This window comes from Orycteropus afer, unplaced genomic scaffold, assembly GCF_000298275.1.
Source record: "Orycteropus afer afer isolate SDZICR_OR568_19922 unplaced genomic scaffold, OryAfe1.0 scaffold00006, whole genome shotgun sequence".
NCBI classification, from domain to species: domain Eukaryota; kingdom Metazoa; phylum Chordata; class Mammalia; order Tubulidentata; family Orycteropodidae; genus Orycteropus; species Orycteropus afer.
In genome coordinates, this window is record NW_006921593.1 from 1,149,259 (window position 1) to 1,166,395 (window position 17,137).

The 17,137-nt window shown below is 45.1% G+C and overlaps 1 protein-coding gene across 1 annotated transcript in view; it reads left to right on the top strand.

The window, feature by feature from the left end:
- CUX1 (cut like homeobox 1) overlaps positions 1 to 17,137 on the top strand; it is a 473,579-nt gene that overhangs the window by 214,112 nt on the left and 242,330 nt on the right. Inside the window, exon 3 of the mRNA XM_007940080.1 lies at positions 7,522 to 7,569. Within this exon, the coding sequence (XP_007938271.1) occupies positions 7,522 to 7,569 (48 nt within the window). The remainder of the gene's footprint in view (positions 1 to 7,521; positions 7,570 to 17,137) is intronic.

Consider the following 17,137-nt stretch of genomic DNA (forward strand, 5'->3'; position numbering starts at 1 on the left):
ACTCGGTCCTCTAGGGGCGCTGTGGGTCAGAACCGACTCCACGGCAGTGGTTTGTGTCTTTTGTATGTGTTTGTAGATTTAGTTGGTATTTTCAGTGGCTATTACTAGAATGTCATTCCTTTCTTCTTCTCTAGAACTTTGTTCCAACATGACTGAGCAAAGGGCTTGAATAGACATTTCATAAAGTAAATGCTGAAAACAGCATTTTTTTCTTGGCATAGTATAAAATAATGGTATGTCTTCCATCCAGTGGTATAAAATTTAATGAAATATGCTTTATTGCATAATGATTTCCTTCAAACTCGTACCTGAAACATTTTCAAGGCAAGATCTTCTTGCTTTGAGGCCTGAGTAATGAGGAGGAAAACCAGAGGTTTGTAGACTCATTTGGAAATAATCTCTTCAGTGTTTAGTGTATCACCACCTCATGCGTAAGCATTTCCCAGGGTTATAATTTTGCTTGGCCCCTATCAAGGGTTAAGGAGCTCTGGTGGTGTAGTGACTGACATTTGGCTGCTAACCAAAAGGTTGGTGGTTCAAACCCACCAGCCACTCCACAGAGGAAAGCTGAAGCAGTGTGCTTCCACAAAGACTTACAGCCTTGGAAACCCAGTGGGGGTCTCTATGAGTTGGAAGCGGCTCGATGGCCGTGAGTTTGTTTTGGTTTTATCGAGGCTTATTCACCTCATCCCAACTCTTTACCACCAAAACACAATAAAGGCAATGATGAACTCAGACCAGGGGAAGAGGAGAAGCTGGCCATTGTCCCTGAGCCGAGGGGGTTCTGAACTAGAAGGTGACAGCTGAACCAGTGAGGCCACTGCTGCCAACAACCAGGGGTTACTGGGTCTGTGATGACCCCAAGGCAGGGCAGTTTGCCGACAATCCTGCGAGAGTCACAGAGTCAGCCTTTCAGAGATGACCCTGTATGGCTCTGCCATGTCCCCACTCTGCAACCCAGTGCTCTCAGGAGAACTGTGTTGTCACTGAAGATGACCAGGACTGCCCACTTCTGGACTGTTGCCATGGAGAATGAAGTCCCACCGAGAGAGGTGGCCAACAGTTGTGAATTTTAAATGTTGACGTAACTGTCCCATAGAAACTCACTGTAGGTTACCATGGAGTAAAAGTTAAAGGGAGTAATAATTGATAAAACACCTAGAAGAATCTGCAGTGTATCATGTTTGAAACGTAGAGATCATGTCGTGGCCTTGAGGATGTGTCTGTCATTCATCCCCTCCTCTTGAATTATGCCGGGGCTGTGCCTCTTGATCCACTTGTTTGTGCAAGTGCGCGAGATGTCCCGGGAGCCGCTCTTTCCCAGACGCAGAGGGGGGTGGGCCTCAGTGCAGCAAGCAGCTCAGGTGGCCAGCCCTGACCGCGTGGCACACCTGGTTCCCTCCCAGCCACACGGCCTGCTGCCCTACCCCCGGCACTGCGTGTGAGTAGGGGCAGGAGAGCATTGTGGGGGTACCAGGAGCACAGGGTGCCAAAGAGGGAAGCAGAGCCTTGCGGAGGCTCCCAGCTCCTTCAGGTGGACGAAAACCAAAAGATTCGCCTTGGATGGACCCACGAATGTATGTCTCACCCTCACTCCCCACCAGGTGTGCCGAACACTGCAGGGCTTGGTGTTTCTGTTTCTGTCCGGCTTTTAAATCAGTGTGGTTTTCTCCAGCACTTTCCATCTCCTCACAAACCCCTTAGTCATAGCATCTTCCCATTCAATTTTCAGTTCTAAACGGCGAGTTATGAGTCAGTGGTTTGGAGAATAAGGAAAATCCCTCTTACCTAGAAGTGTCTCTGTATCAACATAGCTGCTTGTTTGCTGTGTACTCAAGGGGGAGAAGGTTGAAAGGCACTTTTTGGCCTTTTGCCAGCAGGCTTTTGATGATAGTGATCTCAGGGACATTACTTTGCACGTGGGGCTATGTTTGTTGCTTGTTACACAGTAAATGAGCCAGGATCAAAGAACCTTTGGAAACCTGTGACTGAATGAAGCGTGTGACCCTAAATTTTGGGTCGGTCTCTCAGCTTATTTGCTCAGCCTCGTGTCTGGCCAGAACTACCGTTCCTTCAGTCTGGGATTGTGGGAGCACGTGGCTGGAAGGGCGTGCCCAGGCCTGGCTGTGATGGGGATGGAGGCCCCCAGGTTGGAGTAGAGCGCCCTTGTTCTGGCCCCTTGGTCCCATAGAAGATGGGGAGCTTTCCCTCTTGCATCAGTACAATCATTGCAGGCAACAGAACTGGCTCAGGCGTTTCTCAAATTGCCAAGGATAAAATTAGAAGGAATGATTCTTAGCTGGTGACTTGAAGTGTGTTTCTATCAGTGTGTGTGTGTATGTTTGTCAATATGTTATTTCTGTCCTCACCTGTCTTTGTGTGTGTGTCCAAATATCAAAGGTTATTTTAGGTTACTTTAGTGGGTCTGTTGGGGAGGTGGATATGCTCGATGACAGGACTTTTAAAGCACACTGGTCGGTTAGTTGGTTAGCTGCCCCTAACCAACGGAAGATGGCAGGAGGAGTTTCCTTTCTTTGTGGTGGTTGTGGAGACGTGGCTCCTCTGCCTCCCTGGACTGCTGGAATAGAATAGAGGATTAATTTTGTCTTCCCCTAAACTCCTCAAAAGGAGCTCTGGCAGTACAGGGCCCAAGGCATGTGGCTGCTAACCAGAACGTTGGTGGTTCAAACCCACCAGCTGCTCCACAGAAGGAAGATGAGGCAGTCGACTTCCGTAAAGATTCACTGCCTTGGAAACCCAGTGGGGGTCACTGTGAGTCCGAATCGACTTGATGGCAGTGGAGATATCTATATATTCCTCAAAGCTTATGTTCGCATGCAGGCTGGCCCTGTGCCAGGTGGTGGGGTTTGGGTAGACCACGGAGCATGCTTATAAAAGGTACTGCTTTGAGCTCTGAGCCCTGGGGCACCTGGGCCGTGACTTCTTACTCCTCACAAACGTGCCTTCTGAACAGGACTTTGCCCACCTCCTCTTAACTTCCTCCATCAAGCTCTCTCCCCTGTTCCTTCTCTCCCTCACGGTCTTGAATCCCTCATCTTTGCCAGCTTTCTCGTCCCATGACCCCCTCCAACTTAACCATTTCCCCTCAGAGTTCAGTGGCTCAGTGGTTACTCACTTGGCTGTTAATTCACCAGCTGCTTGGCAGGAAAGACAAGGCAGTCAGCTTCCATAAGATATACAGCCCTGGAAACCCTCTGGGGCAGTTCTCTGTCCTGTGGGGTTGCTATAAGTTGGAACTGACTCAACAGCAACAGGTTTGTTTTTTTAGGTTATAAGCCTTTTGAGTGGTAGATATGTGTCCCCACGTGGCTTTGTGGGTAGCCCTTGTATGTCATCCCTGCACCCACACCTGGCCACAGTGATGGATTCCTTTAAAAAAAATTTTCACTGGGGTGTGGGCCTTGGGTTTAAATGCTAACTCAGCTGAATGACCTTGGACTATTTTACTTACCTTTTTGAGCCTCAGGTATCCTTGCGTAGAAACTAGGCATCAACCCCTTATGCCAGGAGGGTCGTCTGAAAAGTGAAAGAATGCAGTCTCTGAATCCTGACCACGGTGCTCACACACGACGGGCACTTGGTCACTGGCCGCCATTTCTCACTTCTCACTTTGGGCACTCCTCCAACCTTGTCTACCTTTTCCCTCTCCTCACCTGGACTGCTGGTTCTCCAAAAGTTCCCTCCACCCCCGGCTGCCTTGTCTTCAGAGCTTGATCCCCTGAAGTTTCTACAGGGAGGTTTCCACCCAACCACGGCTCTCGCTGCCACCAGGATTCACTGGCAACTAAAGCCAGTGTCATTTTCTCACTCTTCACTCCGTGGTGGCGTTTTGCAGAATCAAGCATCTTCTCCCTCTTGACACTCCCTTCTCTCTTAACTCTATTCTCCCAACTCTCCTCCTCCTCTGAGGCCTCCTTGTTCGTCCACCTGCCCCCCTGGCCATCTGAGAGGGGTGAGGACCTTGTACCTCTCTTGACTGTTACCGTTCCTCCCTGATATTTCTTCAGAGTACAGTGGACTAACTGAGATAGTGTGTTAGTTTCTGTTCCCACTGGAACGAGTTACCATGTACTTAGTGGCTTACGACAATGGAAACACAGTAGTTGACAGAGCTGGAAAGCAGGAGTCCACGGGGTTTGACACGGTCTCCCAGGAGAAGCCTGAGTCATGAGTGCATTTCTTAGTCCTGCTGTGAGCTATAATGCCAGCCACACGTGGCCAGGACCCCTGGACATGCGGCCAGTCCTAACTGAGCTGAGCTGTGAGTGTAAAACGCACACCAGATCTCAGAGACTTACTACAGAGAGAGAGAATGTAAAATATCTCATTAATAATTTTCATATGGCTTACATGTTCAATTGATAGCATTATAGATTTATTGGGTTAAATGAGATACATTATTAAAATGTCATATGCTTCTTTTTTGTGTAGCTGCCAGGCAACGTTGTGATTAGGTTGGTGGCTAGCCTTGCGCTGTTCTTGGACAGTTCTGTCTTGGGGTATGGAGCCCAGCCGGGATAGCCCCTTGTCCAAGTGCATTCCTCACCGCATTTGTGCCACGCTTTGGATATCGTTCATACTTTTGCTTGTTTGCTTATACATTCGTCCAGGCCCTCATTCCATGTCAGTGGAGTTTCCGTTTCTGTCAGGCCCTGCTCTAGACACAGCAGAGACAGAGGCAAACACTCCTATAACGGCAGCTCAAGGGCATACTGGCTCCCTTAGCAGCAAGTCCATGTTGATGGCTTGTGTCAGTTTTTGTGCTGTCCCTGCCAGCCTGACTGAGACTGCTTGCCAGGTCACCACAGCAGAGAGCACCCAGTGCACCAACCACTGCCACCCCCTAAGCCCTCACTGGTGTCCAGTGTTAGGATCAGACCACTGCAGGTTGAGATTGACAGGAATGTCCAAGGTGACTCCTGGGACAAGGAACATGAGATTTGGACTAGATGTAGAATGTAACAAACCTTCTGAAGGTTTAAAGCCTCTTGTGCCTAGGTCTCCTGGGCAAAGTATTGCCAAGCCCTGTGTTGGCTGCTGGGCATTGAAGGGTAACTGAAACCCCTGCCCTACCCATACTGAGCCCCCATTATTGCAGAGGAGAAGAGAGTGCAAAGGATGCACTTACCACTGTACTGATACGGACGCTCACAGAGCATTGGATAAAGTGAGAGCCAATGGGATGGACATCCTCCAAAGTGGGAGCCAATGGGATGGACATCCTCTAAAGTGAGAGCCAATGGGACGGACATCCTCTAAAGTGGGAGTCGACGGGACAGATAACCTCTTAAGTGAGAGTCTATGGGTGAACATCCTCTAAGTGAAAGTCGATGGATGGACATCCTCTAAAGTGGGAGACAACGGGGTGAACGTCCTCTAAGTGAGAGTCTATGGGACGGACATCCTCTAAGTGACAGTCGACGGGACAGACATCCTCTAAAGTGAGAGACAATGGGACACGTGTCCTCTAGAGTGGGCGACAACGGGGCGCGTGTCCTCTAGAGTGGGAGTCAATGGGATGAACTGTGGGAAGCATACCTGGGACTTTTGGTCCTGACTGCTCCCAGTTCTGCAATAATGTGACACAGTGTTGGGAGCCTTAGGGGGTCCCCTTGATATATATGTCTCAGGGGCCATCAGCTGTCACATTGCTGTCAGATCAGACACACAGCACACACAGTCCTGTGTACTATGCTCCCAGACCACCTGGGGTGTGAGAGGGCTCAGCCCTGGCTCCTTGAAAAGCAAAGGTCCCATCCCAAAGCCCAAGCCTGGAAGGAGCCACACAGTTTTCACTGACAATTGGAAGGCAGATGCCCCATTGATGCTATTTCCTTGAATGTTTTACATCTGATTTTTAAAATTTCTGTTAATATGGGTCTGTGGCCTTTTCTCCTGTGAGGCCAGTAGTCGCCTCGTGTCCGGGCTTTGAGGAGAGAGAGTGGTGCGTGTGCTGGGCGGCTGCACCGGGGCTGCTGTCAGCTTGACTCAGTGCTGGTTTCTCTCGTTCTTACTCAAGCTGATGCTTACCTTAGCACCCTGCTGGTGAGAACTCTCCAGATGACACAGTGACGCCTCATTAACGAATTGCCTTCCTACAAAGGCAGCCTTTTTGGAAAACAAACAACAACAAACTCCGTCCATCACCTTGTGTTTGCAGCCAGTGACAAAGTACCTGCCTGGAATCCTTCTACTTGTTTGTCCCTACTAGGGTGCAGGGGACCAACGGGAGCAGGCCCGCCCAAAGGGAGTTGAGGGGTCTTCCCTCCCCCTTCCCCAGGACACCCCCTTCCCTTCCTGGCAAGTAGTCTCCAGGCCATGCCACCCTGAAGCCTCGAACACACACACACACACACATACAATGAACTCACTCATACTTATACCTCCTGCAGCCTTTCCTGTGGTTACCAAGGTTCAAACAAAGACATGTGGCTTATTCCTTGTGATTAAGACCTAGGCTTTCCCGCAGACACGACTGGAATAAAACAGTCATCCCTTCTCCTTCACTCCTCACCCTTTTTCTCCTCCTCCCCCTCATTTTCCTTTTGAGTGTTGGATTTTATCCCCAATCATTCTTCATAGTACAATGGGCTTAAATGAGAGAGTGTATTCATTTTCTAAAAGGAGCGCTGGTGGTGTAGTACCTAAGGCATTTGACTGCTAACCAGAAGGTTGGTGGTTCAAACCCACCAGCAGCTCTGTGGAAAGAAGATGGGGCTCTCTACTTCCATAAAGATTTACTGCCTCAGAAACCCAATGGGGGTCACTATGAATTGGATGGCAGTGAGTTTTTTTTTGTTGTTGTTGTTCATTTTCTATCGCTGCTGTAAGCCTTCACCATGTACTTAGTGCTTTACAACAAACAAACCATGGGGCTGTGGAGCACAAGTCCCCCAGGGGCTTACCTGGGGGCGGGGGAGGGATTTAGAAGTGGACCAGGCACAGGTAAGTAGCCTGAGAACTGAGGGCTATGACCCTGTCCTCCTGCCTGTAAAGTCTTGCCTGTCTTCCCAGCTCACAGGCCACCTCCTTCCAGAAACTGCCCCTCATTTCCCTAACTTCAATCTCACTTTCCTCTTGGAATCTCCTGTAGCGTTGGGTTGATTTTGCTGAAACAATGCCTTTGTTTCTCCCTGTCTTACAGTTTAATTGAAAAGTGTCTGTCTCTGTCAATACAAGTCCATCTCAGATGGGGTGTGTGCGTCAGAGTCAGTTCTGGAGCTGTAAGAAATGGGGGTGCCCAGGCCTTGTCCCAGTGCTACTTAATTTGATATGATGCATAGATCTTGTTCGTTATGCTTACTACATAAATCTAAATTATGGAGCAGCAGTCAGCGTGTTTCATGTCGTAGGAATGAGGGGACATTGGCAGTACCAGGATCGCTTTATATCACAGTAATCAGCACTGCATTAAAAGCCATTTTTAGGAAGGCTTAACAAATTTTTCCCTTCTCTTTCCTTTTCAAATGGGTGCTTCCTGATCCGTCCTTCTTGCTCCAGGATTTGCGCAAGCAGGTAGCGCCGCTGCTGAAGAGTTTCCAAGGGGAGGTAAGCGTTTCTATTTAACATATATCCTGAGCCACACTCCGTGGTTAATAGGTCTTCCTTTTTCTTCATATTAAATGAAAGCCATTGACGGAAGGTACTTACCCAAGTGGAGCCTCCGGCTTGACAATGTTGTTTTCACTGGGTCCTCAGTCAAAGCCGTTATGGAAAGAAGTCATATTCAGAATGTAAGAAGCTGTAGTGGATTCAGTGCAGAAGTGCCCGGGCTGGTTGGCCTTCCAGGCTGCAGTGTAGGGACCTCAGGCTTACTTGGGAATCTACCTTGTTACCTGAGCTAGTCTCATGCTGCTGCCGTGAGGGCTGGAGTATGAGAAAGATGGAATGGGACCATCTAGTGTTTTTATGAGAGAGGCTATAGGAGGCAAGCACGCGGTGCACAAGTTTCAGCAGCTACAGACGAAGACAGACTCGGACGAAGGAGGAGGCCTCCACTTCTCAAAGAACTGGCCAGGGAAAACCTTAGGAATAGCAGAGAAACACTGCGTGGTACATTACTGTGCAACTTTATGGATAGCCCAGAAACATTGTCCGATACAGTGCAGGAGAATGAGCCACTTAGGTAGGAAGGCTCTCAAAATAGGCCCAGGAAAGAGCTGCTTCATCAGAGTAGAACCAGCCTGAATGATACGGATAAGGTAAAGCTTTCAAGACCTCCATTTGCTGACGTGGCACAGCTCAAATTGAGGAGAAACAGCTGTAAACATCCATTAATAATTGGAACATGGAATGTATGAAGCATGAATCTAGGAAAATTGGAAGTTGTCAAAAATGAAATGTAGCGCATAAAGATTGATATCCTAGACACTAGTGAGCTGAAATGGACTGGTTCTGGCCATTTTGAATCAGACCACCATGTGGTCTACTATGCCAGGAATGACAATTTGAAGAGGAATGACATAGCGTTCATCATCACAAAGGATGTTTCAAGATCTGTCCTGAAGTTCAGTGCTATCAGTAATAGGATAATATCCATATGCCTACAAGGAAGACCAGTTGATACAACTATTATTCAGACTTATGCACCAACTACCAAAGCCAAAGATGAGGTAATTGAAGATTTTTACCAGCTTCTGCAATCTGAAATTGACTGAACATGTGATCAGGATGTGTTAATTATCACTGGTGACTGGAATGCAAAAGTTGGAAACAAAAAAGAATCACCAGTAGTTGGAAAATTTGGCCTTGGTGACAGAAATGATGCTGGAAAGCACATGATAGAATTTTCTAAGACCAACGACTTACTCATTGAAGATACCTTTTTCATCAGCACAAATGGCGGTTATACATGTGGAGTTGCCAGATGGAATACACAGGAATCAGATTGACTACATCTGTGGTAAAAGGTGATGGAAAAGCTCAATATCTTCAGCCAAAACCAGGCCAGGAGCTGATTGTGGAACAGACCATCAACTGCTCATGTGCAAGGTGATCCCACAGAATATGGAAATTATCGAGCAATATTATTAATATCACATGCAAGTAAAATTTTACTAATGATAATTCAAAAACGGTTGCAGTAGTATATTGACAGAGAACTTACAGAGGTACAAGCTGGATTCAGAAGAGGATGTGGAACAAGGGATATCATAGCTGCTGTCAGATGGATCCTGGCCCAAAGCAAAGAATACCAGAAAGATGTTTACTTGTGTTTTATTGACTATGCAAAGGCATTTGATCGTGTAGATCATACCAAATTGTGGATGACATTGAGAAGAATGGGAATTCCAGAAAATTCCAGAACACTTGATTGTGCTCATGAGGAACCTGTACATTGACCCAGGAGGATGTTGTTCAAACAGAACAAGGGGACGCTGCATGGTTTAAAATCAAGAAGGGAGCGCGTCAGGATTGTATCCTTTCCCCATACTTATGCAATCTGTATCCGGAGCAGATAATCCTAGAAGCTGGACTATAGGAAGAGGAACGTCGCATCAAGATTGGAGGAAGAATCATTAACAACCTGTGATACGCTGATGACACAACTTTGCTTGCTGAAAGTGAGGATGACTTGCACTTATTGATGAAGATTGAAGACTACAGTCTACAGTATGGATTACACCTCAATATAAAGAAAACAAAAGTCCTCACAACTGGACCTATAAGCAGCATCACGATAAATGGAGAAAAGATTGAAGTTGTCAAAGACTTCACATTGCTTGGTTCTACAATCGATGCCAATGGATGCAGCAGTCAGGACATTAGTCTATACCCAGGTATAGACCTGGGCAAGTTGAAGTGCTGAGGAGCAAGGATGTCTACTTGAGGACTGAGGTGAGCCTGACACAAGCCATGATATTTTCAGTTGCCTCATATGCATGTGTGAGCTGGACAATGAATAAGGAAGACTGAAGAAGAATTGATGCTTTTGAGTTGTGGTGTTGGTGAAGAATGCTGAAAGTACCGTGGACTGCTGAAAGAACTAACAGATCTGTCCTGGAGGAAGTGCAGCTGGAGTGCTCCTTAGAGGCAAGAATGGCCAGACTTGGTCTCACCTACTTTGGTCATGTTGTCAGAAGGGACCATTCCCTGGAGAACGATGTCATGCTCGGTAAGGTGGAGGGTCGATGAAAGAGGGGAGGAAGGCCCTCAACGAGATGGATTGACACAGTGGCTGTGATGATGGGCTCAAGTATAGCAAGGACCATGGAGCTGGCATGGGACTGGGCGGTGTTTTGTTCTGCTGTGCATGGGGTTGCTGTGAGTCGGACACGATTCAGTGGCACCTAACAACAGCGTAACAATAGGAGGCAAAAGGAATTTTATTTGGCCTATGGCTTGGAACAAAGAGGAACAGGCAGAAGCCATGAGGAGTAAGTGTGGGTCCAACATAAGGAGGAGTTTTCCACCACGTATGCCCAGAGAAGGTCTGAGCTTTCTGTCAAGATGGCGGTTGGGAAGCATGTCATCTGCGATGTGCCACCTGCTATGGGAATCGTATCCACAAAAAGGCCTAGGGGCTGAGGTTGGTGACATCAAGCTCCTGAACCTTCTCTGTAGAGATGCAGTAGATTTTAGAAAACCAAAAATTTTTTGGTTGTTGGGGAGTGATCCCCTCTCACCTCTTTAGCTTTTCCCACTAGAATATGAAAGAATATGGTGAAAAATACCAGGCTGATGAGGACAGGGAGGATTTTTAAAAAACCCTTCAAAGGGACTGTATTTTTGGCCAAACCAAAAAACCAAACTCACTCCCATCAAGTCAGATCCGACTCATAGCGACCCCTCCTTGGGTTTCCAAGGCAGTGTCTCTAAAGACGTAGATTACCCAGTCGTCCTTTTGAGGAGTGGCTGGTGGGTTTGAACCACCAGCCTTCTGGTTAGCAGTCAAATGCCTTAGGGACTAAGCCACTAGAGCTCCTTATTGGTGGGCAGTCTTAGGAATTCTGTTTTTTTGTAAGTACTCAGTTCACAGGAATCACAGAGAACATGAAAGAAGGGACAGGATTAGGGGAAGTGAGATGGCGAGTTCCCTTTGGGACACCAGATCCGAGGGGCTCGGTAGAGCGGATGCCTTATAGTGACAGGGCCAGGAGTAGGAGGTCGGAGCTACTGCTGAACCCATTCCTCAGCATGCAGGTGGGGAGGAAACTAAGGACGTTAGTTATGGAGCCCATGGTGGAGACCAGCGAAGAGATCCCGGGGCATTTAAGGAACCGTGCAGAAAGACGATGCATCACTGACCATCGTTGGTGATTGTGGAAGATTTCAGTCAGTCGCCATTAAGTCAGTTCCTACTCGTGGCAGTCCCCTGTGTTCAGAGCAGAACGGTCCCCCACAGGGTTGACAGTGGCTGTGATCTTTGAGAGGTAGATCACCCGTGTATCGTCTGAGGAGTAGCTGGGTGGATTCAAACTGTGCACTTTTTGGTTAGTAGACAAGGAAGTGGTCACTACTTGGGACTCCCTGAAGATTTTACAAAAGTAGAATAACAAGAAAACCCAAACCCGTTGCCCTCGAGCCGATGTACGGCAACCCCAGAGGACAGAGTAGAACTGCCCATGCAGTTTTCAAGGCTGTACTCGTCACTGGAGTAGGCCACTGCATCTTTCTCCCAAGGAGCAGCTGCCAGGTTCCAATCACTGACCTTTCAGTCAGCAGCTGAACACTTAACCACTGTGCCACCAGGGCTCCTTGAAGAGTAGCATAGTGCTCTTTGTATGTTTGTTTCTGATATCCTGCCTGGTGACACCCTTGTGTTCTCAGCCTGGTAAGGCACACAAACACTACGATACCAGGTCTTTGAGAGATTTGTCTAGTCTTTTCCTTAGAATCGTATCTCCCTCACTTTATGAGTGAAACAGCTACCATACAGCTACCCACATTTAACCGGATCTGCCCTGTTACCCGTTCAGCAGCTTTGTTGTGAGACCTTTGGCTTACTGTTTCTTTGGCTGAACTAACTCAATGCTCTTTTTTTATGTGCTAGTTTTTTTCTCCCCTCTTAAACAATTTCAAATATACATATAAAGTAGAGAGATCAGTACAGTGAACGCCTGTAACCTTTCACCCAGACTCACCACTTACTAATGTTCCGTGCACTGTTCCCATGCCCTTTTGCCGACCCTGTGAAGGTAACTTGCAGTCTCCATGGCTCTGTGCCTTAAATGTGCACGTTTCGTCCAAGAACGAGGACACTCCCCAGCACCACCCCTGTAACCACAGGCATCACGCCTGAGGGTGTTAACAGTCATTTTAGAATATCTAATACGAAGAAAAGACAAACCCACTGCCATGGAGTCATTTCCGACTCATGGCAACTCCCATTGGGTTTCCAAGGTGGTAAATTTTTACAGAAGTAGATTGTCCTCTGCTAGTGCCTAAGGCATCTGACTACTAGCCACCAGCTGCTCCTCAGAAGGAAGGCTGGGCAATCCACTTCCATAGTGATACGCCTCGGAAACCCAAGGAGCGGTTGTTACGAGTCAGATCCTACTGGACAGCAGTGAGGTTGTTTGTTTTTTTTTTTTTCCACAGAGTAACTGGTGAGTTTGAACTGTCAACCTTGTGGTTAGTCAGAATCCCTTATGCACTGTGCCACCAGAGCTCCTTACAGTAGCCAATATTTGGTCCTTTCACAACAGCCTGCTCCCCAGCTGTCCAGTCAGGCTTGTGGAGCACATCTGCTTATATGTCCTTCAGTTCTTTCAATGTGGGACATTTTCTCCACCCCCGTCTCCTTCTCATGGCATTGACTTTTTTAAACATCTAGGCCCATTGATTTTTTTGTTTTAATTTTATGTATTTTGTTGCTGAGGATGTGATAGCAGAGCATGCACCAGTTTGCCGTCTGTACTTGTACCATTCACTGATAACTGATGACATTCTTCGAGTCGCACAACAGCATTCTCAGCCCTTCTCTAAGTTGTTCCTTCCTCTTTACATACATCCACTACCCCTAACATTCCTATCTAATCTTTCATATAGTTTTTAGAGGAACGCAAAGCTCAACGCAGGCCTTTATAACCAGTTAAGCTAAACTATTGTTTGGTTTTAAGAAGACTTTAGGGAATATTTTTGGCTTCAAGTTTAAAGATTACCTCAAGACACCAGTCTCAGGAATTCATACAGCTTTCATGGCTTCGAGAAGTATGTAGTCAGAGAGAATTTGAAACTCTATTTTTGCAGTTTTTCTTCTATAAAATCTTTGATCAAAATGTAATGGCTGCTGGGCACCATCCAGTTCTTCTGGTCTCGGGGCAAAGGAGGTGGTTGTTCATGGGGACAATCAGCCACACATTCCATATCCTCCTCCTATTTTGTCACTCTTTCTTCCTCCGTTGCTCCTGGTGAACACGCACCAATTGTTGTGCCTTGGATGGCCACTGGCAAGCTTTTAAGACCCTGGGCACTCAGCGTGTTATTAGGCCAGTTAACTGGGATGTCCCAAGAAACCATGACCCTGAACCTCCAAACCAAAGGACCACATCCCATGAGGTGTTTGTTTGGACATAAGCAGCCTCAGCAACTACCTTTTGTTATTGTTGTTGTTTTTGTCATTATTGTGAGTATCACACAACTTTTGCCAGTTCAGCTTTGTACAGTTGTACAGTATTTGCAGCAGTTACAGTAGTAGGCTGTGCAGTCCTACCCTTAATCAATTTGTTACTTCCATCACTGTTAACCTACTATTCCCACCCCTGGAACCACCAATAAACTGTATTCGCTGCATTTGCTTATTGTTGTCTTTTAATATAAATGAGGTCATACCATATCTGTTCTTCTATGATTGACTTAATTCACTCAGCATAATGTCTTCCAGCTCCATCCACACTGTAGCAAGGATCATGACGTGATTTCTCTGCTGGCTGAGTAGTATTCCATTGTGTGTATGTTCCACATTTGGTTTATCCGTTCATCTGTTGATAGGCATTTAGGTTGTGTCTGCCTTTTAGCTATTGTAAATAGTGCTACAGTAGACATCGGTGTACAAGTCTCTGTTTGCATCTCACTTTTAAGTCTTTGGGGGAATATACAGAGGAGTGGAATTGCTGGGTCACATGATAGTTGTACGTTAAGTTTTTTGAAGAGCTGCCATACTGTTTTCCACAATGGCTATTTCATTTTGCATTCCCACTAAGGGTTCCAGTCTCCCCTCATCTTTGTCAACCTTTGTTGTTTTCTTTTTCCTTATTACCCTTTCTAGTGGGAATGAAATGGTATATCGTTAGGGTTCTCATTCACGTTTCTCTGCAGGGTAATGATTTTGAGCATTTTTTCAGTGTTTGATGGGTATATTTGACTGTCCTCTTTGGTGAAATGTCTATTCAAGTATTTTGCCAATTTTATGATGGGGTTTTTGTCGCTCTGTTGTTAAAGTTATGAACATATTTTGGTTATTAGATTATTGTTGGATATACGGTTTCCAAAGATACTCTCCCAGTTGGTAGCTTGTTGTTTCACTTTTTTTGGTAAATTCTTTTCAGGAACAAAAGTATCTAATTTTTATCAGGTCCTATTTATTTATTTTGTCTTTTGTGATTTGTGCTTTTGTTATTATATTAGGTAAGCCATTGTAAAATGCTGGGTCTGACAGCATTGCCCCTGCTTTTTATTCTAAGAGTTTTATGGCTTTAGTTTGCACATTTAGGACTTTAACCCATTTTGAATTTGTTTTTGTGTATGATGTGAAGCACAGATCCGGTTTCATTTTTCTGCATGTAGAAATCTAGTTTTCCCTGCACCATTTATTGAAGAGACTCTTCTTTCCCCCATTGAATATACTTAGCACCCTTGTTAAAACTTAGTTGATGGTAGATGTGTAGGTTTATTTCTGGCCTCCTAATTAAATTTGATTGGTCTATACCAGTGCTAGGCTGTTTTGATTACTGTAACTCTATGCCAAAACCAAACTCACTGCCATTGAACAAATTCCTCAACTCATAGCCACCCTATAGGACAAAGAACTGCCCATAGGGTTTTCCAGGCTAATAAATCGTTACAAAAGCAGACTGCTGCGTCTCTTTCCTATGGAGCAGATGGTGGGTTCGAACTGCCTGCCTTTATATTGCCAACCAAGAGCTTTAACCACTATGCAACCAGGTATCATTGTATGTAAGCCCTCCTACTTTGTGTTCTTCTCTTCCAACATTGCTTTTGCTGTTCCCAGCCTTTTGCTATTCTACATAAAAGTAAGGATTAGTTTTTCTATTTCTGTAAAGAGGCTGTTGGAGTTTTGATCAGGATTGCATTGAATCTGTACATCACTTTGGATAATATTAGCATCTTAACATCATTAAATCTTCCAGTCCATGAAAATGAACCATGTTCCCATTTATGTAAGTCTTCTTGACTCTCTTTCAGCTGTGTTTTATACTTCATTGTATGCATCCTGCGTGTCCCTAATTAAGTGAATTCCTAGATATTTATTCTCTTACATGCTATTATAAACGTTGTATCCCTTTCAGTACTGATGAAGGTTGAAGAATAATGTAGTAATGCAAATGATATTTATTTGTTGACCTTGTATCCTGCACCTTTGCTATATTCCTTACTTAGCTCTAGAAGTTTTCTTGTAGACTCTTAGGGATTTTCTACGTACAGAATCATATCATCTGTGAAGAGAGATGCTTTTACTTCTTCTTTTCCAATCTGGATACTTTTTTTCTTTTTCTTGTCTTACTGTTTGGGACTAGGACCTCTGAAGCAATATTGAATAGAAGTGATGGGAGTGGGCACTGTTGTCTTTTCTCCATTTCAAGGGTGAAGCAATAGTCTTTCTTCATTAAATGTAATGTAGGCTGTTGGCTTTTCGTATATGCCCCCAGTCATATAGAGAAATTTCCCTCCTTCTATTCTAGTCTTTTTCAGGGTTTTCATCAAAAAAGGTGATTTTATCAGATGCTTTTTCTGCATCTGTGAAAAATGATTATGTGGCTCTTTTCCTTAGTTCCATTGATGTGGTGTGTTATTTACATTGATTTCCTAATGTCGAACCATCCTTGCATTCCTGGAATAAATCCCACTTGGTCATGGTATGTTGTTATTTGCCATAGAGTTGGCCCCGACTCCTAGCGACCCCTCCTTGGGTTTCTGAGGCAGTTATCACTACAGAAGTAGGATTGCCCAACCTTCCTTCCGAGGAGTGGCTGGTGGGTTTGAACCGCCAGCCTCCTGGTTAGCAGTCAAGTGCCTTAGGCACTATGCTACCAGAGCTCTTTTAATACACTGTTGAATTCTGTTCAGTTGTATTTTGTTGAGGATTTTTGCATCTATATTCATAATAGATATTGGCCTATAGTTTTCTTTTCTTGCAGTGTCTTGGTGTGGTTTTGGTATCAGGGTTATGGTTCCTTTATAGAATGAATTAGGGAGTAGCTTTTCCTTCACTATCTTATGGAAAAATTTCAACAGTGTTGGTGTCATTCTTCTCTTAGTGTTTGGTAGAATTCCCCAGTGAAGCCATCTGGTCCAGGACTTTTTTTTTTGTTGGGAGATTTGTGATCACTGTCTTGATCTTTACATTTGTTATAGGACTGTTGAGACTTTCTGTTTCCTCTTGGGTCAGTATGGGTAGGTTGTATGCATCTAAAAATTGGTCCATTTCATGTGTGTTATCCAGGTTATTGCCATACAGTTGTTGATAATATTCTATAAAAATCCTTTTTATTTCTGCCTGGTCAATTGTAACCACTTTCATTTTTCATATTGGTTATTTGCATTTTTTCTCTTCTTTCCTTTGACATTCTAGCTAAAGGTTCAGCAATTTTATTGATCTTTTTCAGAGAACCAAATTCTGGTTTGATTGATTATCTCTATTGATTTTCTGTTTTTTATTTTATTTATTTATGATCTGATCTTTGTTATTCCCTTTCTTCTGGTAGGTTTCAGCTTCATTTTTTGTTCTTTTTCTAGTTCCTGAGGTTGTCAAGTTAGCCTTTTGGTTTGAGATCATTCTTCTTTGTTCATATAGATATTTATTTTTGTAAGTTTTCATTTGAGTGCTACCTTCCTGCATCCCACATGTTTAGGTAAGCTGTGCTTTCATTTTCATTTGACTCTAAGAAATTTGTGGTTTTTCTTTTGATTTCTTCCTTGACCTGTTGGTCAGTTA